This window comes from Prionailurus bengalensis, chromosome D3 (assembly GCF_016509475.1).
Source record: "Prionailurus bengalensis isolate Pbe53 chromosome D3, Fcat_Pben_1.1_paternal_pri, whole genome shotgun sequence".
Lineage (NCBI taxonomy): Eukaryota > Metazoa > Chordata > Mammalia > Carnivora > Felidae > Prionailurus > Prionailurus bengalensis.
Genome location: NC_057356.1, coordinates 973975 through 997730, shown reverse-complemented (window position 1 = coordinate 997730; position 23756 = coordinate 973975). Strand labels below are relative to the sequence as shown.

Sequence of the window (23756 nt, the reverse complement as noted above, 5' to 3'; positions counted from 1 at the left end):
GGAGGGCCGGAGTGGGGCCTGGGGACGCAGGGCTACTGATGGCTCTGCTGGTTGGGGGAGGGGAGGCCCGGCCTGGAGCAGGTGGCTAGCCGTGGGGCGCACGCACACGTTTCAGTCCCCCGACGTACCCGGCACTGTACCGGCTGCCGCTGTGGTGGACCGGACCTGCCTCCTGGAGGGTTCTCTGTGGAAAGGGAACAGGAGACGTGGTCTCGGACGACTCCTGCAGCTTTTTTTCTTGCGAGGGGGCTTGACCACAGCGGCCTCCTGGCACCTGGCTGCTCGGGTGGTGAGAGCCCCTGCCTTTCTGGAGTACTCCGCTCCCCCCGAGCGCGTCCGTTTATCTTCCTCATCTGCTTTTGTGTTTTAGCGGCATCAACTATGACAAACCGCTGCCTCCCATTCAGGTTGCATCTCTTCGAGCAGAGCGTATCGCCAAAGAGAAGAAGGTGTGGATGCCGGGGGCCCCGGGTGGGGCCAGGGTGGGGGGGCGTGGGGGGCGGGCTCCTCCCCACGGCACCTCTCCTCTCCTCTCCTCTCCGCCTCTGCAGGCGTTGGCCGATCAGCAGAAGGCGCAGCAGCCGCCCGTGGCGCAGCCCCCGCCACCCCCACCGCAGCCGCAGCCCCCGCCGCCCCAGCAGCCGCCCCCGCCTCTGCCCCAGCCCCAGGCAGCGGGTGGCCAGCAGCCCCCGGGGCCACCGGCCGTCCAGCCGCAGGCCCAGGCGCAGCCCCAGGCACAGCCCGCGCAGCCCCCGCCAAAGGTGCCCCCGGCCATCACGACAGTGGGCAGCGCCGCCGTGCTGGTGAGGGGACACCTCTCCCTGGAGACGGGGTCGGTGCAGAGGGTCTGTTTAGACACAAGCACGGCTTACTCAGGAGGCGGAAGGCCCAGCTTTGCCCCGGCAGGAGCGTGCGGCCACAGGGGGCGCCCTCAGCCGCGCTCCGCCCGCGCTGGGCTCCGTGGCTGGGCTGTTGGGCAGGGTAGGAGGTGGAGGCAGCCCGGAAGTTTGGGGCTGGGCCGAGTGAGGTGTCGCTGTGAGGTCGGGCCACGGAGGCACGGGGACCATTGGTGTCACCGTGCAGACTCCCTTGTCCCGACGCTCGCGCCTCGCCTCGGTGCCCGTGTGGGCGTGTTCCCGCACACACGTGCGCATGGGTCTTCGGTGCCCGTCAGGGAGAGGGGTACAGTGACGCACGGAACAGGGAAAGAAAGGCTGACTCGCGATCCCACACGTCCTGTGCTGCTGTCATTGTGCTCCGGTGTGCTCCTCACCGTGTGCGCCCGCGTGGCCTGTCCCCATGCGGTGTGGACACTGGAGTCACACGTGGGGAGAACGCCTGGACCTTTTTGGGAAGCGCCACTGCCGGGCGTGGGGGTCGTGGGTCCTCATCCGTAGCTGCGTCCACTGCGGTGGGCTTGTCGCGTGACCTGGACGGTTCCTCCGTCAGAAAGCTCACTCGCTCACGGAGCCCCTGCTCCCGTGGCCCCAAGGGCACAGTGGTGGGTGGTTGGGGAGGGACTCTGTGTGCGGCCCTTGTGATGGCAGTCTGTGGGGAGAGAGTGGGCAGCAGCTAGCATGGAGCCTCGGGCTTGGCGATTGTGGGGGTCGGGACGGCTGGTGTGGCCGGGGCCCCAGAGGAACGGGGCAGGAGTCGGCCATGGGGCTGTGGAACTAGGCATGCGTTTGGATGATTCCGATGAAGTGGAAACACTCGGAGGTTTTACGCAGGGAAGAATTTGTCCTGAAATCCAGATGCTTTTCTGTTTTCAGCAGGCGGGAGCCATTAAAACGTCCGTCACAGGGACAAGCATGCCCACAGGTAAGGGGGTCACAGACGCCCCCACGAGAATTTCCTGCATCCCCGTGCTCCTGCCTCACAGGTCTCTCCCCACAGGCACAGTGAGTGGAAACGTCATCGTGAACACCATCGCGGGTGTCCCTGCCGCCACCTTCCAGTCAATTAATAAGCGTCTTGCTTCACCCGTGGCACCGGGAGCCTTGACCGTGAGTTGTCCCTGCGCACGGGTACCTTCGGTAGCACGTGAGACTTAGGACCCCGTGGAACTTGTTTGTATTTATTTATCGTTTTAAAGTGATCTCTACACCGAATGTGGGGATCAAACTCACAGTCCCAGGATCAGGGGCTGTACTAAGCCAGGGGTTGCCCCAAAAGTTGTTTGCTTTTTAAAGAAATATCCCAGTGGGGCAGAAAGTACCGACCCAGCTTGAATTTCCTAAGATGATGTGAGTGTTCAGGGAACGGCGTCCGCGGTGTGCTTGCTGAGGGCGTGTGTTGAAATCCCTGTAGCGGTTGTGGGAGGAGAAAGCGGGTCGTGAGGCTGGGTCGCAGACTCCACTGACGGGGGCGCCTCATGTACCGTGACAGATTTGCTTGGGGGGACGTGGGGCCGCAGAGAGGGCCACTCTTGGGAGAACCGTACGGGTGGGCACGCGAGGGCCAGGTGGGGTGCGAAGCGCAGGAGGCGTGGTCCGCTCGTGGGGCGGCCAGACCTGTGCGTGGGAAGCGGGCAGAGGGAAAGCCGTGGGGCCGTGAGACCCTCTGAGCGCAGAACCGGGAGACCTTGCACTCACCAGGACACACACCGTGTCTGGCCACCTCCTTGCCCCTGGTGCTTCGCTGTAAGTGACAAAAATAAACGAGACTGAGGAGGCTCAACTTACATCTCCGTTTCTAGTTTAGTCACGTATCCAAAGACGGCACGTGCCCTGCGCGAGCAGTGCTCTGACAAGTAGAGTATTGTCCCTCTTGGTTTTGAAAGTGTCTCCTACGAAAGGTGCTGCTGTAGTGATTGAGACAAGGTGGCGGTGGCAGGGCAGGTACAGCTCCGCACAACGGGGTACCGACTCCAGAAAGAGACCCACGTGCGCTTGGGCGTTGGTTTCCGTGGAGAGCGCCAGAGGACCACAAGGGGAGAGCCTGGTCTTCTCAACGAGTGGCGCTGGGAGGCCTGCGAGACCACGAGCCGGGCCCCCGCCGGGTACAAGGAGTCACCCGAGGTGATCGCACACCCAAACGTAAAACCCGAAACAGAAGGACCCGTACACGGAAACCCTGGGAGAACGGCTTTGCTCCCTTGCTTTGGACGGAGACCGAAAGTTAGCCTTCGTGAAAGTCAACACCTGGTGCTTGAAATATATTAAGAAAACGGAAAGCTTGGAAAATGCTTGTTGGCCCCGTGTGATGAAGGACCGGTTTGTAGATTGAATGAGGAGTCTGCAGTAAGAAAACAATTTCAGACGGCGGACCGCAGATCTGAGCAGTCACCTCCCCGAAGAAGAAGCAGGGACAACAGGCGTGGACAGGGGTTGGACGTTGTCAGTCCTCAGGGAAAAGCAGGCGAAGGGCCCAGTGAGGTGTGCCGGCGCGTGTCTCTGTGCGCGGCTTTAGAAACCAGACCTGGCCGCCCGCCTGGAGCTCGCGCTGCTGATGGCGGAGTCTTAGCGTCGTGTGGGAAATGCGGGAAGGCGGCCTGCCGCACAGCCTCGCACCTCCACGCCTAGGATTTCCCCCAGGGAAGCGAAAGCACGCTTCTGCACGGAAAGCCTGAGCGTGTGCGCGGGGGGCTTCGTTCATAGTCACTCGGAGAGGAAGCGACCCCAGGACTTTCAGCCGTGAATGGATGGGAGGGCCCGCTGGCACGTCCGCTCCCTCTAGGAACACCCCGCCGTGCACAGTGGGCTGCTGGCCCGCGTGACAAGGTTTGCCAGTGAGCAGCATCTCAGAAGGCCTCACGTTTAAATAACGTGGGAAAGGCAAAACGGTAGAGACCGGAGACAATACGATCTGTATCTAGATTGCGGTGGCTGCGTGGCCACATGCACCTGTGAACGCTCGTAGGTCCGTGTACCGGAAATGGGAGAGTTGTACTGTCTGTGCTACGGCATAAGTGAGAAGTTTTTCTAGCGTATCGTTTAGGATTACTTTACTTACCTTTCTTTATGCTTTGCAGTAAAGCACTTTCGATTTCGCGTCTTCATAACAGCAGCCGGTGGCCGGGCGTGTGGCGTTACGAGTGTCCCGCGCGGCCAGTAGCACTCCTGGTGCGAGGGTGGACAGGCGTGTGGCGTTGCGAGTGTCCCGCGCGGCCAGTAGCACTCCTGGTGCGAGGGTGGCCGGGCGTGTGGCGTTGCGAGTGTCCCGCGCGGCCAGTAGCACTCCTGGTGCGAGGGTGGCCGGGCGTGTGGCGTTGCGAGTGTCCCGCGCGGCCAGTAGCACTCCTGGTGCGAGGGTGGCCGGGCGTGTGGCGTTGCGAGTGTCCCGCGCGGCCAGTAGCACTCCTGGTGCGAGGGTGGCCGGGCGTGTGGCGTTGCGAGTGTCCCGCGCGGCCAGTAGCACTCCTGGTGCGAGGGTGGACACCTGGGCCGCTGCACTCGTTCTCTTTTGAAAAAGACCCGTTTCTACATTTGACGTTTATGGGAGGTAAAGTAATCCACCCGTGACGTGTTTTTTGAGGAGCTCTCAGAGACGAGATACTCTCTGTGGCGACGTGGGAGTAGAATATGGAGTCCCACACGGCGTACTTCCCGGGGCTCTGAGAGTCCCGCGGCGGGAGCGCCCTGGAGGGACGGGTACCAGGGAGGCCTCTCTGAGCTTCCAGAGGACGGGACGACGTCGTCCATGCACGCGACTCTTCAGCACTGGGAGGGCGTGTACGGGGCCCGGCGGGTGGTTCTGTTCAGGGGCCACAGACAGACGTCCGAACGGAGGCAGGAATCCCCCTCCCAGAGGGGCCCTGCGCGCTCGCACCGTGGGACGTTGAGCTCACTGGTCTTAGGGTTTGTGTGTCCGGCTGAAGGATATGGGTGTGTTCGCCGGCAGCTGGGAGCCCTGGGAAGTGCCTGAGCAGAGGTGTGCCCCGGGACAGTTCCCGTGACGCTGCGTGTGTCACAGAATGGGACGTGAGAAGAAAAGGGCAGAGGGAAGACCGTCTCAGAAGTCCAGGAACGGGCTTCTGTTTCTGGTAATGAGGTCAGGCCTGTTACTTACATTGCTCTCTAACAAAATGCATCCGAACCATTGGATACAGAAGACTCATCATCTCTTCAAAAGTTTTAAGGAGGGGCGCCTGGGTGGCGCAGTCGGTTAAGCATCCGACTTCAGCCAGGTCACGATCTCGCGGTCCGTGAGTTCGAGCCCCGCGTCGGGCTCTGGGCTGATGGCTCGGAGCCTGGAGCCTGTTTCCGATTCTGTGTCTCCCTCTCTCTCTGCCCCTCCCCCGTTCATGCTCTGTCTCTCTCTGTCCCAAAAATAAATAAAAACGTTGAAAAAAAAAATTAAAAAAAAAAAAAAGTTTTAAGGAGCTGACGAAAAATGTGTTAGGGCAAAGTCTAAGGAGGAAGAAATGCAGAGAAACTGCACCGACGTGGTGTCTGCCTTGCGGTGCCTCTTACCCGTGTCGCCGGACAGGGGACCCCGTGTGAGCCTGAGGCTCGCTCACCCCTGGGGTGTCTGGACAGAGGTGCCGACCCCGTGAGCCGGGAGCCCGGCGGCTCTTCCCGGGATGCGCGGCCGAGCCAGAAGTGAACCCCAGATTCCCTCCACCCTCGTGCTGCCCGCAGGGGCGGCGCAAGGTGGGGCCTCTCTCCCTCCAGAGTTGGAGCCACAAGTCTGTTCTCTGTCAGCCGGAGGGTAGTAGTCAAGTTTTAGGGCAAAGTTGTGGATTTCCAACTGTGCAGGGGCTTTGGCGCCTGTGGCCCCCACACCCGTCCAAGGTTCACCATAGAGAACGTCCGGGAATGAGAAATATGGTTACCAGGATTGAAAAAAAGAAAAACTCTGGTAACGGGCTACATCGTGTTTACACACAGTTGGGAGAATTAGCTGGAAGAGGAGTCCCGCCCGGTGCCGTGTGGGTGACAGCAGGGAGTGCGTGGAAGAGAGCGCGTGAGGCTGCAGACCGGGAGCCTGTGGTGCATCGGAATCCAGGCAGGGAGGAGGGCAGGCAAAGGCAGCATTTGAGGATGCGAGTTTTCCAGAACTGAGCGACGGCACTGACCCGTACTTACAGAAATCCCGACCGGTCCCCATGCAGCCCGATGTGGGACCACGGGACGGAGCCCGCGCCCGCAGGGGCCGGCCGCAGAGAGACGTGGAAGTAGCCCGAGCCCGGCACGCCGCCTCCGGGGGTGGTTTCCTTCTCCCCGGCCGTGAGGCCGGGAGCTGCTGGGACGACGCGATGAGCTAGTGACGGTGACCACCACCTCTGGGATTCCATCTCTTCCGGAAATACCTTGAAGAACGAGGGTAACGTAGCATTCCCAGACGAAGACGGGTCCCGGCCGGTGGGCCCTTGCCGAATGAAACACGCTTGAGGCAGAAGGCGGCTGTTGACAGACGGAAGGTGTGAGGAGCGAGGCGGACGCCGACCCGACAGCGACTCCGCGCGGGGCCGACAGCAGGAACCACGCGCGGGGACGGGCGGCATGTGAGTCAGCGGGGGACCGAGGCGCCGAAACGCTCTGCGGTCTCTCAGGAGGAGCACGGGTGTGACGCTGTTGAGGAAACTCTAGCAAGTGTTCACGGGGTAATTTTAGCGGAGCCACCAGAGGAATACGAGCGTGACTCCCGTGCTCGGGAGGGAAGAGCAGGAGAGAGACGTGCTGTGAGGGAAGGCGGGAGAGCAGGGTCGAGGCGCGTGGAGCCGGACGGCTCCCCGGGAAGCACAGAGCGTGGTGCCGGGTCCGCGCGCGGGGATGGGGACGGGGCGGCCGTCCGCACCGAGGGGCCGGCAGGGACCAGGGGAGTCAGTGGGGCACGCCCGCTGCTCGTGGCGGGACGCGGGCGGCCGTGGCTCGGAGGGTCCACGTGTGGGGCGCAGGGAGCGGCAGCGCCTGTGCCGGGGCGGGAGAAGCTCGGTGTCTGGGGAGTGAGCACCGTCGTCTGGAGGATGGCCCAAACCTCACAGTGTCCCAGGGACAAGAGTCTTTGAGGACAGCGGGGACGGGAGCACCGGCGTCTCAGACTGGTTTTCTGTGGTTAACCGACCCGCTTTAGTGGAACTCGCTCCGTCGGCACGTTCAGCCTGTCAAGCCGCTGAGATCCGGAAAGCGCTCCGTTTTCTTGGGTTCAGAGATTGGGGTCCTCTGCCTCCCACGACCGAGAAAAGAGAAAAGCGCCGAGTGACCTGACGGCCTCCCCCGTCGCCTCTTGCAGACCTCCGGAGGCCCTGCTCCCGCCCAGGTGGTCCACACCCAGCCGCGAGCGGTCGGCTCCCCGGCCACGGCCTCGTCCGACCTGGTGTCCCTGGCACCCACCCAGAGCGTTCGCGCGGTTACCTCTGTGACAGCCTCGGCCGTGGTCACTACCAGCCTGACCCCGGTGCAGACCCCGACCCGGTCTTTGGTGACTCAGGTGTCCCAAGGTAAAGGCGGGTTCGGTTTCCCGTGTGACCCTTCTCACCGTTAAACCGAGCCGGGACCTCGAGCGGCCGTTTGTCACGGGAGGAGGGGAGGGCCGTGTGCGTGCGAGGTCTGACGGAGCCCCTCTCCAGCCGCAGGGGTGCAGCTGCCCGGGAAGGCCATCACGCCCGCACACTTCCAGCTGCTCAGGCAGCAGCAGCAGCAGCAGCAGCAGCAGCAGCAGCAGCCGCAGCCGCCGCCGCCGCCACCGCCCTCCCAGGTGCAGGTCCCGCAGATCCAGGGCCAGGCCCAGTCGCCGGCGCAGATCAAAGCTGTCGGCAAGCTGACCCCGGTGAGTATCTGGCAGGAAACCGCACGCACGCCGTCCGATGCCTCGCGTTGTCATTTAATTCCCGGTGTGTTTTGCACGGATCCGCTGTGGTCTTTGGGGGAAGCGTGCTTGTCTCGTCTTTGACAACCACTCTCCGCACGGTGCCCCCCCACGGTCGTGTGAGCGGTCCGGTCACAGCGCTCTGGAGACGTGTCTTCCCGCTCGCTTTCTGGCGCTGTGCGCCGCAGTTCAGGCTCCGAAGTAGAGGTTCCGTCCCCAGCCAGAGAAAATGGTGACGCGTAGCGCATGTGCGGTGTTGTTCCTCAAAGTGATTTGAGTCCTGACGTTCCTGATTTTTGCCGCTCTGCACCACCTGTGCAATCGTGTACAAAAATACGTTCACTTTGAAGGGAGATACTGTATCTGCCACATTGGAAAAGCGCCATTGCTTGGCACGGGTAGTGAGTAGAGAGACAGAACTGCTAGAAACAGGACAGTGTTTTAGAGTTCCAGCTAGTTCCCAGGCCTGCCACAGTAAGTACCTGACCTTGGGCCTGCCCTTTTCGCTTGCAGAGGGGCAAGAGGGCATGCCCGAGGGCTGCGGGGGGGGGGGGGGGGGGGGGCGGTGTGCAAGCCCTCAGCCGAGGCTCCACTAGTGAGGCCCCAGGCGCACCAGAGAAAGGACGAGCCACCTGATACAGCATTCACACTCGATCATAGCCAGAAGGCCCAGCAGTGATCCCAGAGAAAGCACTCAGCTCCTGTCGCGCCAGCCACGTGTCAGGGGCTCTGTGACTACCGGATGGGACAGCCCAGGTCTAGAACATGGCCGTTACTGCAGAAGTCTGGGGGACGGCCCTTAAATTAGAAAGTTACTGGGCCCAGCTCCCTCTGCACTGCCTTCCCTCCTCCCCATGTCCTGCTTCTCCCCAGGACACGAGGGCCTGCCCACGGCTGCCGGGGCCTCCCGATCACTCACTTGTTTGCCTGTGCCTGGGCACAGCCTGCTCTCTCTGAAGTCGATTTCAGAGTTGTTGTCATTGTCCCCATGTAGACACAGATCTGATAGGAATTACACAGCATAAGTTCTCTAAAAAGAAAATTGACTCCTTAAAATAGTTTTTGGGCTGTTTTGGCATCTTAATGTTTTAACTTAAAGGCATGAGACTTCTTTATCGATTGTATTCATTTGGAGACACTTAGAACAAAAAGTTGAGAGCTGATGCACGTCTCCTAATAAACTTTAGAAGTTCAAAAAGGATTATGATTTATAGACTTTAAAAATTTTATAGGTTACGGATTTAAGGTCACTTGTTTGCGAGTGAGAGAAACCAAGAAATTTTGCTGTGAATTCACTCATCTGTCAGAATTACTGTTTCTAGTTTGCGTCAATAATGCTAGTTTTTAATAAAAGAACATTTTTACAAAATGTCAGAAAGCCCCTAGATTACGGTTTGCATATTGCGTATTAGCAACTGTCTACCTCGGTGTTTAATAGATAGTTCAACGGTAACTTGAAACCAAGATTTATGGATTTGGAATGCGGCTAATATTGATGAAAAGCTACTTTATCTGGGTTTTAGGAACATCTGATCAAAATGCAGAAGCAGAAACTGCAGCTGCCCCAGCAGGCCCCCCCACCGCAGGCCCCGCCAGGGCCCCCACAGCCCGCCACACAAGTGCAAGTGCAGGCCCCGCCACCCACGCCGCAGCAGAGCCCCCAGCTGGCCACGGTCACGGCCCCGCGGCCCGGAGCCCTGCTCACGGGCACCACCGTGGCCAACCTCCAGGTGGCCCGGCTCGTAAGTTCCAGTTGATGCATTTGTTTTTCCGAGGCAATGTCTTTGAACGTTTACGTGGACTGTTACTGCTTGCTCAGGCCGACGCTAGGCGTTCTGGCGGGCCTCCTAGGAAAGCGATAGGTGCGCTTCCCTCCCCACGCCGCCCAGAGCTTTGGCGGGCGGGGCAGCTGGAGGAGGCGGGGAGTGAGCCAGACGATGCAGGGAGGGCCAGGCTCTGTTGGGGACGAGGCCCATGTCGGGAGGTGGGCGAGGCCTGAAAACCAGGCTCTGGTGTCCCTGTGCTTTGTCGGCCCAGAGACTCTGGAGGTTTCTGAAGGGGAGCAGAAAGTCGCAGTGAAATCAGCGTCTGGGAAGAGGAGTGAGATTCGGCAAGAGCGGGTCTCATGTGCTGTGGGCCAGACACTGTCCCATCAGGCGAGCCTGTGTCCTGCTTGGGGAGCCCCCCGTTCTGGCCCTAGTGACCGCTAACGGCAGGGACCCTGCTCCGGGCCAGGCGCCGCCCTAGGCCCTGGACCTCTCACGTGATCAGTGCTCGCAGGCTGCTGCTGAGGCAGGAGTAGGGGGGTTTGAGTGTGCACTCAACTGTGCAGGTGTGCAGACTGAGGCCCACAGCTCAGGTAACTTGCCCAAATCGTACTGCTAGTCGCCTGCCACTGGGCGGCTCGGGCTGGGTGCTCAGGCTCTGCTGTGCGTGTGCCTCACGCCTGCTCTAAGGCCGCGAGACGGGTGGGAGTGAACGGGAACCGGGAAGGCAAGTGTGGTTCTGCCTGTGTTCACAAGAAACGTTAAGTTCAAACAAGAGTGGGGATCACGTGTGGTGGCCAGGGTGTAGGGAAGGCGGCACGTGCCCCCTGCAGGGTCGCCGGAGGGAGATCGGCTCCGACTCTGGGGGGAGTTCCAGTGATTCGGCCAAAAACTGCTCACCAGTTTACCTCGGGGACCTGTGTCTGTTCCCTCTAAAGAACTAGTAGGAGGAGTACCACGTGCCGGGCGCACAATCCTGTCGTTTCGGGCGTGTTAGAGGAGGGACGTAGGTCCCCCTTAACTGGGGACTTTACCAAATAGTGCAGTGGCGTCCCACTCTTTGGGACAGCACGCGGCTTTGGACGATGATGTGGCAAAAGGCAGAGAAACCGACCACAAGCTACGTGCAAGTCGTCCCGCTTTGCACACTTTTGCAGCAAGTCACGAAGGTGAGAACGTCTCATGGGCTCAACGCTGGTTTTCACACTCACGTGTGTGTAGGTTTAGGGTTAGCCGAGTGCTTGCACAGGTAAAGTGGATCTGTTTTCCTTTCCGAAGATGCAACATAATCGACGAGCACTCGGTAGCAGCGTGATGACTGAGTAGCAACAGGTGGGATCCGTGGGAGAGCTTTCTGGAAGAGTGCGGCAGGGGCCACAGGAGCGGGAGACGGCTTGTGCAGCAGACGCTGCAGGCCGGGGCTCCTCTGGGGATCGGGGGCGGAGAGGCACAGGTGCGAGCTGCGTGGCAGGGTCTGACCGCGAGTGTGGGTGTGCAGCACGTGGGGCTCATGGAGCCCCCGTCCCCGCGCTCGCCGGTGGCAGGTCAAGCGTAGATGAGCCCACGCCCCCGTATGTTCCTTCAGCCGACAACCACTTTTCACTTTGTGAATCGTTTCCCACCGCTTAGCCTCTTGTGGGGAAATGTTTGCACAGACGTGTGCCGTCCCGAACATCTCTGGACTCTCCCATTATTTTCATTGTTTAGACCCGGGTTCCCCCTTCGCAGCTGCAGGCGCAAGGGCAGATGCAGGCTCAGGCGCCCCAGCCGGCCCAGGTGGCGCTGGCGAAGCCTCCGGTGGTGTCCGTGCCTGCGGCCGTGGTCTCCTCGCCGGGCGTGACGACCCTGCCCATGAACGTTGCCGGGATCAGTGTGGCCATCGGGCAGCCGCAGAAAGCCGCAGGTGCCTGTCTTGTGCGGCCCCTCGCCCTCCGCCCCCCACCCCCACCCCCACCCCCACCCCACCCCCCCCGCTGCGCTTAGAGCCTCGAGCGGGGCCGGCGCGTCCTCTGGCATGATGGCCACCCGCCCTGGCGGCTTCAATGCACCTTCAGCCGGAGTGTCCCTCGGCTTCCCAAGTACAAGGTTTGGCCTTTCTATTTAACCGTTAACGTTCTGAGCTCCCCGTACCTTTACGTGAACGTCCTCATGAGCCCAGAAACCACGTAAACGTGCCCGTGGGGTGGCCGTGTTTGTCCCGCACAGATCCCGCGTGAGGTTTTCTATAGGGACGGCCGTCAGTCTGAACCACCCAGCGGCTCAGGGAGATGCAGGGAGCTTCAGGGAAGCCCCGAGACCCGCGTCCCTCCTGAGCTCTATGACTAAGGATTTGGTCGTGTTCACAGGACAGACCGTCGTGGCCCAGCCCGTGCACGTCCAGCAGCTGCTGAAGCTGAAGCAGCAAGCCGTGCAGCAGCAGAAAGCCATCCAGCCGCAGGCTGCCCCAGGCCCAGCGGCTGTCCAGCAGAAGGTACTGGCTTCCTGCGGGGATCCTCCCGCCACCCTGTCTCCACGCCGAGCCGGGCCCTGCCGCCGGGCACGGTGTGCGCGTGGGACGGGAGGGTCCTGTGCGCCTCGCCTCGCCTCGCCGCCTGACGACCCCATGCCTGTGCACTCAGGCTGCACGGGGGTCTCGGGGTAGGAGCTGCTGTGAGGCCTCCCGGGGAGAATGTGGTTACGGGACGGGGAGCCCCGGGTGCCAGGAGCCTGCGGGGAGCTGGGAAGCGGGCTGTGGAATTGCACGGCTGGGAAAGGGCCGGAAGGATTCGGGGGTGGAGGTGTAGCTCTCCGTGTGTGAGTGCCTGGCCCCCCGGTGTACGGGACAGACCTTATGCTCAGATGAGCCAGGCGGGGGCCGTGTCCTTGTGTGTTTGCACACGCGTGCGTGCGTGCCGTGAGGGGAGTGACGAGCTGAGGGGAGAGGGGCCTGCCGGAAGGAGCGCTGTCGGCGTCTCGCCGACTCACGAGTGTGCGAGCACGTAGCTCTGAGCTGATTCGGGTCCCCAGGCCGTGCACTCTGCAGGCGCCCCACTGAGAGGAAGCGAGAGTGAGGTGCTGGGCTGCTCTGCGTACTCACTGGCAGCTCGCAGCCCGACGTGTAGGCGATGACACTGGTTCTCCGAGTGCGTGTCAGACCCGCTGTTTTCCTGCACGGGAGCAGCTGTCGCTCCGGTGTCGGATTTCAGGGCAGGGCTGCGCGTGTTACCCAGAGGAAACTGAGGCTCAGAGAAAGGAAATGACTTGCTCAGAGTCGCAGAGCTGACCGTCGGACCGCAGGGTCCCGCGTGCGGCACACGCGTCAGACGGACGGCTCTTCCTGGAGTGTCGCCGTCCCGCTTGCAGGGGCCTGCTGGGGGCGGAGATCCCGCCCGCCCCTGACCCCATAGTGTCTGTGGCCGCGCCGGCCAGGGGCGTGGTTAGGGCGTGCCAGGGCAGACACGTTCGGGAGGGCGGAGGGGGGGAGGGGGTGGCTCGGGCAAGAGCCATCCTGGCAGCAGCCGCTCCACGTGCCAGATGTGTGCCCTCCGGACCTCTTGCCCCTTCCTCCCGGGTGGGTGGAGCCGTTGGCCTTCGAGAAAGGTATGGCTCCTTGATTGCAGAGCCACACCCACCGCCGGGCAGTGTCTCCCCTGTGGCGGACACTTTGAGGAGGAGACACTCCGAGTCCCCTCCCTGGTCCTTTCAGGCCATCCTGGGACTCGGCTCCATAGGCATGCAGGGTGGGGCCGCTCGCAGAGCCGGCCACTCTGGGAGGCACTGGTGCCAGGATGCCGAGGACACCGTGGTCGGGCCTGTGTCATTGTAGGGTTGGCATATCTTGGGGCGGGGAAGAGGGGCGGGGGGCCTTAGCTGTAGCGTCGGTCTGATGTTCGTGTGGCCCGAAAGACTAAAGAATACCGTGGGTGGCCACGGCCTCCTAAACCAACCGTGTAGACTGTGTGCACGGCCTGGGGAACAGTCCTTGCTCTTCTGGCAGAGAAAACTAGAAATGAGATTAAACCTGCAAAGGTCGTGCGTGTAGGTGTCTCGCCCTTTATGCCAAGTGGTTTTGGGTACGTGCCCAAATCGTAAAATTAGATTCAGGAAATTGTAGGCGGGTGTTTTTTGTATCGTGGTCAAGTTCACTCACTGACGTGAGGATGGACACGACGCCAGGCGTACAGATGGTGTAAAGGTGAGCCCCAGCCTGGTCTCCCAGGGCACTTGGGCACGGCCGGTGACACACAGGCGGGGCCGTGCCAGGAGCACGGGCTGGGGGTGCCAGGGGCCCTCCCCGCTGGCCCCGAGGAAGCAACGCCCGGCCTCGCCTGGCTCTGACCTAGGGCCGTCTCTCTCCAGATCGCCGCACAGCAGATCGCTGCTCAGGGCCAGCCACAGAAGGTCACCTATGCCACCCAGCCAGCCCTCAAGACCCAGTTTCTTACCACACCCATGTCCCAGGCCCAGAAGCTGGCCGGGGCTCAGCAGGTGCAGACCCAGATCCAGGTGAGCGGGAGCGCGTATGCGGAGACTGCGCAACACCACCGGGCGCGCACGGGCTGGTCGGATGCGTGGGGCGCGGAGTGACCGCCGGCGGATACCCCGAAGGCCGCACGGTGGGCCTCTGCTCCTCGGAGGTGGCCGTGCCCTGACGTGCCTCGCTGGCTTTGCCGCCTGTGGGGTCTCAGCAGTGTGGCTTGGGGGCCGTGCTGAGGTCACGCTCCGGGGACGTCCTTCATGCCTGTGAGGCTCCTCCAGGAGTTAGCGGTCAGCTTCCTGCTTCACGCATCCACACGCGCCATCACTCGGCTGCCGCCGGCCGTGTGGGCTGCTCCTGGCTTCGCCGCCGGCCCGTGGCTGCTTACGGAAGGTGGCAGGAGCCGCAGAGACGCGTGCCGGGCCTCAGCAGGGGGGCTGCTTCGCACATGTGAGCTGCGCACGCGGCCACCCGGGGTGGCGGAGCAGCGCTGTGGGGGGTGCGCGTCCATCGGGCTTCTGCAGCGGTCCCAGCCCCCCGGGCCTCCTCCTGGCCTCGGCCTGCCGGCGTGCCGCCGTGTCCCTCTGGCGGCTGCCGCGGCTCTGCCTGTCAGGACCCCGTGGACCGGCGGCTCTCGTCTTCTGTGAGCCACTGCCCGTTCCCGTGCTCTCCCAGCGCTGCTCCCACCCTGGCTGTTAGCCCTCGGGGCTCTGTACTGTTGCCGTCGGCGCCCGATCTTTGCACTCACGGTGTGGTGTCTCCGGATGAGCCAAAGTTCTTAACTTTAACGTATCGGGACTCGTCAGTCTTCCTGTTTCTGAATAGCACTTTCTGTGTCTTGCTTAAGAAACCCTTCCCAGACGTCCCGACGTTCCTTTCCCGTATCTTCTACAAACCTCGTAGTTTTTCATTCACACTTAGGTTTTTAACCTTGTTGGAATTGTTTTTTCCAGGTGATAGACAAACAGGGATTCGTTTTCATTTTCCCATTAGAACACCCTGTTACTTTCGGCACTGCTTTCCCCCTGGTCCGTCGCGTGGCACTGGCATAAACGGTGCCTCCTCCAGCACCGCGCTCTGTGTGCGGCCCTCGGGCTGCGTAGAGAGGCTCGGCATCTGGGAGGCAGACCCCCCGCCTCGTCCCGCTGGGAACATCCTGCTGCTCTTGGCTCTCTGCGCTTCCCAGTTCGAGTCAGCTGGTGAAGTTGACACACCACAGCCACAGCTGTTGGAATTCTCGCTGGAACCGCTCGCTTTGGCACACGCACGCTAAAATTAGCGGGGTGCAGCATTCCTGGACTCTGTAGATGAATCTGGGGGAAAGCTGATGTCTCTGCAGCCTCGACTGGAGATTCACCAACGTGATGTGTCTTTCGTTGTTTAACTTCTTTAATGCCCTTTAACTAGGTTTTCTGACTTTTTCCGGGAAGGTTGTATCTCTTGTGTCGGATTTGTTCCTACTTAATGAATGTTTCTGATGCTTTTGTAGTCATGTGTTTCTGAGTGTCTGTTTTCTGTCTGTGCCTTGCACAATCTCTGTACCTTGACCTTTGAATCTGGATGCTTCCATCAAGCCCTGTTCCTTCGACAGTCCATCCGTGGTCTCCTGCGCTTCCTTTGTCCCCCGGCACATGACCCGCACAGAGTGGTGGCTGGAGCCTTGCTCTTCCCCCGCCCCTTTCTTCCTGCCTTGTTGTGCCGGGGAGGCCCGCAGAGGCCCCGACAGAGTGGATGGGAGGCTCAGCCATATCTGTTCACATGATCATCTTTGCAAGGTCTGATTTGTTAAATCATCCTTCGTTAGAGCAAGACAATTTTCTTCTTCACCTAGTTTGCTAGAAATTTTGTTCCCTTTTTTTGTGGCGTTTTAAAAGTGTTTTTAGAGGCTCTTCTTCCCTTGGTGATCCCTCCCAGTCTCGACGCCCCGGTTCTGTCTCTGTGCCCATGACTCCAGATTCACACCTGCAGCCGATTGCTACTCCTGTTCCAGACTCTGGTCCTAACTGCCTTTCGACAAAGTCCCCGAAGACGTGTGGCCTCTGCGGGGCCTTGGCCTCACCTGACCTTCGGCCTCGCCTGGGCCAAACCCACAGCAGCTGTCCTTTCTTGATCTCACACGCCAGACCCAGTCCACCAGTGATTCTGGCTCTCTGGCAGTGTTGGGCACGGTTGTCAGGCCATCCTGCCACTGGGTCAGGTTTACTACTTGGGTCGCTCCAGACTTCTGCGTCCTTACCGATGCCTGGCCTGTCAGTTACTGCACAGATGTGTTAAAAGTCTCTCACTCTGGTTGTACACTTCTCCTTATGTTTTTTTTCCATTTTCGCTTTTTTTCTTTTTTAATTTAATGTTTATTTTTGAGGGAGACAGAGCGTGAGTGGGGGAGGGACAGAGGGAGAGAGGGAGACACAGAATCTGAAGCAGGCTCCGGGCTCTGAGCTGTCAGCCCGGAGCCCGACAACAGGGCTTGAACCCACAGACCGTGAGGTCATGACCTGAGCTGAAGTTGCACGCTTAAACCGACTGAGCCACCCAGGTGCCCCTCCGCTTTTGCTTTTTATGTTAGATCCCTTATTAGCTACGTTTAAATTAAGGATTTTAATTTTATGTCTCTGCTGCTGTTGTTTCGGTAACTGTGTTCATAGTAGTTACCTTCTTGTGAGCCAGCTCCTTGAAGCCCGTCTTTGGGATTGCTTTGAGCTCTGGGTTGCAGGCCGATTCTTGCTCCTGCTGGGCTCCCGGGGGCTCCGCCAGGGCCAGATCCGCTGTGGCTTGAGGGTCGGTGTCCCTCGGGTAACGTCAGTTGGGTTCTGCGCCTGGGTCCCCTCCCCCGCCAGCACCAGGGCCTCGGGCAGTGCACTTCCTCGCAGATCCCCTCCCGGTGACGGAACCACAGTGGGGCCTCACTGACCATGGATCTGAACTCGGCCCCTTGTCTGCCGCGCCCCTGGCGACCGTGAGAATCCCCCACGGGGCCTCCTCAGGGAGCACGTGCTCTCAGGGTGTGAGCGCCTCCGCCCATCACTCTGGGTGCCACCGCGGCCGCGGTTTGGGACCAGGACTTCCTCGCCTCTTGTGAGTTCATGGACGCATTTAAGATGTGTCCGTGTCACCCACGGGGTCTCCGTGTTTCATGGTGTGCCCACGGAGTCCCGGCCCGCTGTGTGCAAGTGGGGCCCTCATCCAACTGCCCAAGTCTTTGTTTCCGGTCAGCGCTGTGGAGGACTTGGGCGCGTTCGTTGTCCCAGCAAATCCTGTGACGATTTTTAATACAGTGAACTAGTGTGTGCTCTCCACGTAATTTCACGTTTTATAATGAGAACCAGCGTTTACTTGGAGCTCTGTCATTTACGAGTGTGTCACGAAATTTCACATTTCCTCCAGAATTGTCTCAGAAAAGACTTAATTTCATCCCTGTTCTATGAGTTAGAGACCCAGGCAGCAGTGGCCCGGCCCGGCCCGGCCCCCAGCAGCTGCCCACTCAGGAGCCTGATCTGCCTCTGAACCGACAGCCCCGGGTAGACCCAAGTGGCCAGAATCATCTTTCTGCCTCGGGACAGCCACGTACGCACGTGGCGAAACATTTGTGAAAGGCAGTGGCGGGGTGGGAAGCGGCACTTTGTCGGGAAGGGAGATCTCAGTCGTGATTGAGAAGAATATGGCAGCGTGATGAAATGTCGGTGCGTCGTGGGAACAGGCTGAGCCTTAGCTGCAGTGGGGGTGCCCTCCCAGGACATTGCCCAGGCTCGAAGAAGGGACTCTTGTGAGACCTCTGGAGACGCTAAACTATTTCATTCTGTCCTCGATTTACTTCTCTTACGTAAACTCTCCCATACAAACAGTTCTTAGTAAAGGAAAAAACGTGGCTGAGACACGAGACCAGGAGAAGCTGCTAGTTAGACCCGCTTGCAGCTTGCGGAGGCGGGCACGGTCCCCCTGCGGCGTGGTAAGCGGGGTCTCTCAGGCTCCAGGTGAGCAATCTGAGAGGCGCTCTTCTGGGTCACTTGGATGCTGTTCTGTTTTTGCTTTTTTTTGTTGTTGACATTTACTTACTTTCGAGAGAGAGAGCGCGCGCGTATGAGCACGAGAGAGGGACGGGCAGAGAGAGGAAGACAGGATCTGAAGCTGGCTCTGCACTGACAGCCCCGACGTGGGGCTCAAACCCATGAACTGTGAGGTCAGGACCTGAGCCGAAGTCGGACGCTTAACCGACTCAGCCCGCCCAGGGCGCCCCTGGTTTTGCTCTTATTGAGAGCTGAAGGAGAGAAAGGGGGAGAAAACTCTCTTTCTGTGCATATGTTCTTTTGAATTCTGCATTTGGCTTTTCTTTGTTTTGTCGAAGGTTGCCAAACTCCCTCAAGTCGTCCAGCAGCAGACGCCCGTGGCCAGCATCCAGCAGGTCGCCTCTGCTTCCCAGCAGGTAGGACCCACAGATGCACAGCCCTCTGGGGGGGGGTCTCACGCCAACTTCTCGGTAAACTTCATGTTTCCGTTTAGGGGGGTTCTTGGTTTTCGTTGTGAGCAAGTAGAATGTTCACAGAATCACTTTCGATTTTCATAATTCAGAAAAAATTCACTTCGGGGAGGATTCTTGAAACCCTTAGGCCAGCAGGACAAAGCTGAACGTACGTGTTCGGTTCAGAAATCAGGGGCTTATTCTAGGGTCACTGCTTCACCGGTGACTTCAGATGCACCTACAGGCCGAAGCCCCCATACCTTAGTTTTAGGGAAACACTGGAAGAAAACTGTCTGCTCGCAGTGACTTTGGGTCCTAGAAGGGTAAGGACTGCTGGGGACAGTGGTGACCCTTGTCACCTAACCATCAGGCTCCTGCCTTTGTATCTGTTGCTACCAAACGCGGCCGTACAAAGCAGTGCTTTAACAAAGTGTCATTCGAAGTCACGCGGGCGTGTGGATTTCAAGGAACCAGCTAGTCTGAAGAGCTGATCCCGCCACCAGCGCCCCGTCGTCAGCCTTCGCCTGAGAGCAGCAGCGGTTTCATTCGGTGGCTTTTTTCCCTGCTTTTGTGCAGTCGGAAACCAGAGTGCATCCTTGGATCCGTCACGTGGTTTCACGTTTCACAAAAGCACTGGTGCTAATTAGGCCTCGCACCCCCTCCCCACCCCCGAGAACCTTTTGTCGGTCACGTCGCTAGACCTGTGTTTGCTAGGCCGCGCGTGTTTTCTAACTGTTCTGGCTCAGGCTTCCCCGCAGACCGTGACCCTCACCCAGGCGCCCGCGGCCGGGCAGCAGGTGCAGATGATCCCCACGGTGACGGCGACGGCGCAGGTGGTGCAGCAGAAGCTCATGCAGCAGCAAGTTGTGACGACCGCGGCGGCCCAGCTGCAGAGCCCCGGCGTCCCCAACCCGGCCCAGGTGCCAGCCAGCTCCGACAGCCCAAGCCAGCAGCCCAAGCTACAGATGAGGGTCCCCGCCGTGAGGCTAAAGACGCCCACCAAGCCTCCGTGCCCCTAGTGCCGAGAGCGGGGCGGCCTCAGGGCGGGTCGCCGTGCACCGCGCCCCCAGCCAGAGGCGGGTAGACTGTCTGTCGTTGCACCTGGGGACGATGTCATTTGAGATGTGCCGCACCTGCGGAGTTCTCCTTGAAGCGGGGCAGCGTGATCATTTCCTCCTGCTGCGCCGCCCCCGCCCCTGTAGTATGTCGCCGGTCAAAAAAGCGACGGTGGCGATTCTACCTTCCGGTTTCTCCTCGAGAGCAGTAGCACTGGGTCTTGAGGCCATTTAGAACCTCCGTTAGCGCGCCGTGTCTCACGCGTCACGGTAGCCGCGTGGAGTGCGCGGTGGGTCGTAAAACACTTTCTGAAGCTGAACCGTGGTCTCTGACCGCGTCTGCCTCGGCGCGGGGCTGCACACCTAACTGAGGACCCGCTCCGGTCCTTGGAGAGGAGACAGACCGCCTGACGCAGCGCAGCTCAGACCCGAGAGGCCCAGGGTGCTCTCTTCTCTCCCTCCTGAGAGGGGGCCTGTTCGGACGTTTACGGGACGTTCTCACCACTGACCCCCATCGAGCACATTCGTGAAGCGTTCCCACGGTGTCGGCCGGATACCGTCTCCGCTGGAACTTTCATTCCAAAGAGCGGCCCGTGTGGCCTCCCACAGGCCCTGCCCGCAGCGTGACCGGTTTCCGTCCCGGCACTTCCAGGACACTTCCCGCTCGTGGAGGAAGCCCGTGCTTGGACTCCGCGCGCCGCGGCGGCTCCGGCAGGCTTTGTGAGGCTCCGGTCTCGAACTGGTTTGGGGCCCGGAGCGCTCAGTGCGGGCGGGGGCCCGGTGAGAGCCGGGGTGCCTGGCATCGCCCCCCTGGCTTTCCTGCCCGTCCCGGGCGTGGTCTGCCGCCGCGGGAGACCTCCTCGAGCACGGTGACTTCTTCGCGAGCCTGTAGGCGTTGCCTGCCAAAGCAGGCGCGGTCCACTCTTCACCCTGGGCTCGCGGCGGGTTCCGTTGCCCGCTGTGCCGGGGTCTCGTCCGTGAGCGCCTGCGCTCCTCGCGGTTCTGTGGAAAGCGGAGAACCTTCTGTGCAGTGTTTGGGGGCGAGGGGGTGGTACAGCTGAGGGGCAAAGGGGAGGCCCCGTGTGTGCCTCTGTTTCATTTTTGTGCCACAGCGAGAAAGCAGGAGTTTTTGCAGTGGGCTCGCTCGGCTGATGACCTGTGCTCACCTGGCCGTTTCCACCCCGGCAGAAGCGCCCGCTCGGGGACCGCTCTCTGCTCTGTCTCCGTGCCTCTTTTATGCCACTCGGTCCAGGAAATCCGGTTGCCTTAGGGCCGTGCGGGCGTCCGGAGGGCTTTGACCTGCGAGTTTCGCGTGTTCTCCCGTCGTACCACCTGAAGCGACACAAGGGAGAGCGGCCCGTACGTTTTTGTTTCCGTTCAGCGTACGTGCACGGTAACGCGGGGGCATTTACGGAAGCAGGGGGGCAGCTCGTTGTGGAGCTCTGGGTGGGAATTTGGAAAGGGGCTTAGCGTTTCGGTTGGCTCGAATGTATCCAGAGAGCCCTCTGCTCTCGTGTTCTTACAACCACGCTTGTTGGTTCAGGTGTGGCAGGTGCCGTCAGCGGGACCACAGGGTGCTGGGGGTGCTCTGCGCGTGCTCCTCCTGTGCGTGCTGAGGGGATTCCTGCCCCTCTTCGTCCCCAGCCGTGCCCCAGAGCCCCCTTCGCACACCCGGTCCGTGTTCCCCTCGCCCTTCGTGGTGCTGGCGGTCCGCATCTGGAGCGGGTGCCGGCTGCACCTGTTGGAGCGTCCCCGAGGCGGGGCTGCCCGGATGGCGGTCCTCTGTTAGTCTGGACACCAGGAGAGGATCCGGAGCGCCGCTCAGAACTGACCTGGGGTTCAGAGCGTTCGTGGCGTGGAGCCCCCGCCCTTTCCTCAGTGCGTGACAGGAGTCTCTCGTCTCTGAGGGGGTCTCCTTCGCGGGTCCCCTCACGCGGAATACGGAGCAGGAGACGTGTTACTTCTCTTTTCCTTAGACGTCACCAGCAGCCCCGCAGCCCCCAGTGGTCATTCCAGTAAACCTCCTCCTCCCGGTGTGTAGTTTCTCGGTCTCCTGTCGTGAAGGTTCACTGTCCGTGTTTCAGAACTGAGTACGGGTGTGGGGTGGGGGGGGGTGCGCAGACCTCAGGTGGTTCTGGGAGCGGAATCCCGCACTGCCCGGGAGCCGGGTTCTTGCCCGGCCCGTGGTGACGGAGAACGACGGCAGCCAGAGCGCTGTCACGCTCCACCCGGCCGCCACGGGGAGCAGTTCCCCTTGTTCTTTACGAAGAGACGTTCGCCCCAGTTAAGGGCGGGAGGCTGTGTCTAAGACCCCGTGCGGAGCGGGAAGCCGGACCCCACGCTTGGCCGGATTCGGTGCCCGTCGAGGCAGGGCTTTCCCGTTTGAGGTCTCCACCATCTTCCGTTTCCCGCGTGACCAGACAGCTGTTGTGTTGTAAAATATAAAGCAGGAAGACTGAGACTGTAAATATTTTGTAAACATGACCATTTGTACTTGAATAGTAGGATTTTAAAAAGGGCACCGGTATCCCGCCAAACAAAAGGTGTAATAAAATGACCTTTTTATATGTTTGCTCGTTTTCTCTTTCGTAGAAAACCAGTATTCTCGTTAAAATAAGACGCTAGCCGTGTTTGTTACATCTGTGTGAAGAAGAAACAAAGGGAAACGCGGGGTCGGAGGCAGAGGCCTGCCCGCGCCGCAGAAGGGGCCGAGCTCGCTCGGCGGTTCTCAGTGAAGGTCACGCTCTCTCTGCGGAGACCGCGCCCACCGGCCCTGTGCGCAGACGGCCCGCACGCGTTACTTTCCTTTATCATCTCTTTTGCTTTTAGATTACCTTTTTTTGTCGTAGTTAAAAAAAAAGTTGCCGATTACAAAGAATACCTACTTTTTTATAAAAAAAACGCACAACTTCATACAAAGCTCAGACGGTTATTTTTGGTATCTTTTCTTCCACTGCAGAAGCGAGGGCAGGCTCCTGCGGTGTCACCTGCATCCGCAGACCTGGCTGGGGACGGTCACGGGGACCTACGACCCTTTGCCAAGTGCCTGCAGGTGGAGGGGGGGTGGTGGTGCCTGGGACCTCTGTGCTCCGTGGCTGTGATGGTCTGCGCTCAGGCACCTGCCTAGCCATGTGATGGGGCCAGTGACTTCACTCCTCAGGGTCTCGGTTTCCTCCTGTGTCCCTCTCTCCCGAAGTGGTTGTGACATCTGGAAAGCGCTTAGCCTCCGGCACCCGCACCCAGTAGATGATTTCATTGTGATTACTCTCGGTGGAGAGGACCGTGTGTTTTCCGAACCATTCCTCACCATGGCCCTGTGATCATGTCTTTGCCAACGGTACAAAAGCCTGCAGGTCTCGGGCCACAGCTGGCCCCAGGCCGTATTTCCGTGTGCATTCAAGGTGGGGCTGGGGCCACCAAGTACAGGGATTCTGCTGTCTGGCCGCAGCCGGGAGCACCTCCCACGGGTCCATTTCCCACCACCTCCAGTGCGCGGGGCGTCCAGATTCAGTTTAGCGTGAAACACGCCCCGTAGGCTTGCCCGCGGGCCACCTGATTCCGACCAGCTTTAGAAGGCTCACTCGGGTCTCTCTCTTAACTAACCTTAACCTCCTGTCTGCCGTTCGGATCCGATGTCAACCCCTGGCAGCGAGCTTCCCACGCTCCACGTTAGGGGCTGTGCTCAGGGGCCCGTGGGAGACAGGAGACCTTCTGTCATAGGTTCTGGGCAGGAGTTCTCTCCTCCTCTGTCCCGGGCCTGTAGCGTTCACACCCTGAAGTAAACTAATCTTGCAAAGGTCCCGTCTTACTGGGTGAATTATGCTACGTGCATTCTGCGAAATGGAGTGCAGCCACCAGGAGCGAGGTAGGGCTGTATAATCTGGAAAGGAGAGGTCCCTCCACGGGTCAGCCAGTGAGAAGGTGCAGAACCGTCTGTCAGAGCGGAGCTGCTTGTACGCGTGGATGTGCCCAGGATACCCTGAGTTGGCGTTAGCCGCCTCGGGAGGGAGGGGGGTGAGGTCGCTCAGGGATAAAGGGGTGTCTGCCATTTGGCATAGCCATTAAGGGGTTTCAAGCAGTTTGCCAAGTACACGAGTTAGTCATTTTTAAATAAGGCTCTAGAAATCGCATGTTCCCCACGTGCCCCCGCTGTTCAGGAGCCTTCACGGGGCGGGTCCCAGCGTCCTTGCCCGCCCCGTGAAGCCCCCTGTGCTGCTACACAGCACACGTACCCTTCTGCTCTGGGGACAGCCTTCATTCCCCCGAAGTTC

General features: G+C 60.3%; 1 protein-coding gene across 12 annotated transcripts in view; it reads left to right on the top strand.

Moving 5' to 3' along the window:
- Window positions 1-22052, top strand: part of EP400 (E1A binding protein p400) — a 98464-nt gene extending 76412 nt beyond the window's left edge. For 7 of the 12 annotated variants that reach the window (XM_043557255.1, XM_043557261.1, XM_043557259.1 and 4 more), the window contains 12 exons: window positions 371-449; window positions 552-803; window positions 1773-1821; window positions 1897-2006; window positions 7177-7384; window positions 7514-7713; window positions 9276-9494; window positions 11226-11421; window positions 11864-11988; window positions 13857-14003; window positions 18317-18394; window positions 19177-22052. In XM_043557255.1, coding sequence (XP_043413190.1) covers window positions 371-449; window positions 552-803; window positions 1773-1821; window positions 1897-2006; window positions 7177-7384; window positions 7514-7713; window positions 9276-9494; window positions 11226-11421; window positions 11864-11988; window positions 13857-14003; window positions 18317-18394; window positions 19177-19449 — 1936 coding nt within the window. In that variant the 3' untranslated portion in view covers window positions 19450-22052. The remainder of the gene's footprint in view (window positions 1-370; window positions 450-551; window positions 804-1772; window positions 1822-1896; window positions 2007-7176; window positions 7385-7513; window positions 7714-9275; window positions 9495-11225; window positions 11422-11863; window positions 11989-13856; window positions 14004-18316; window positions 18395-19176) is intronic. The other 5 variants (XM_043557262.1, XM_043557260.1, XM_043557256.1 and 2 more) reach the window with 3 other exon arrangements.
- Window positions 22053-23756: the final 1704 nt, after the last annotated feature.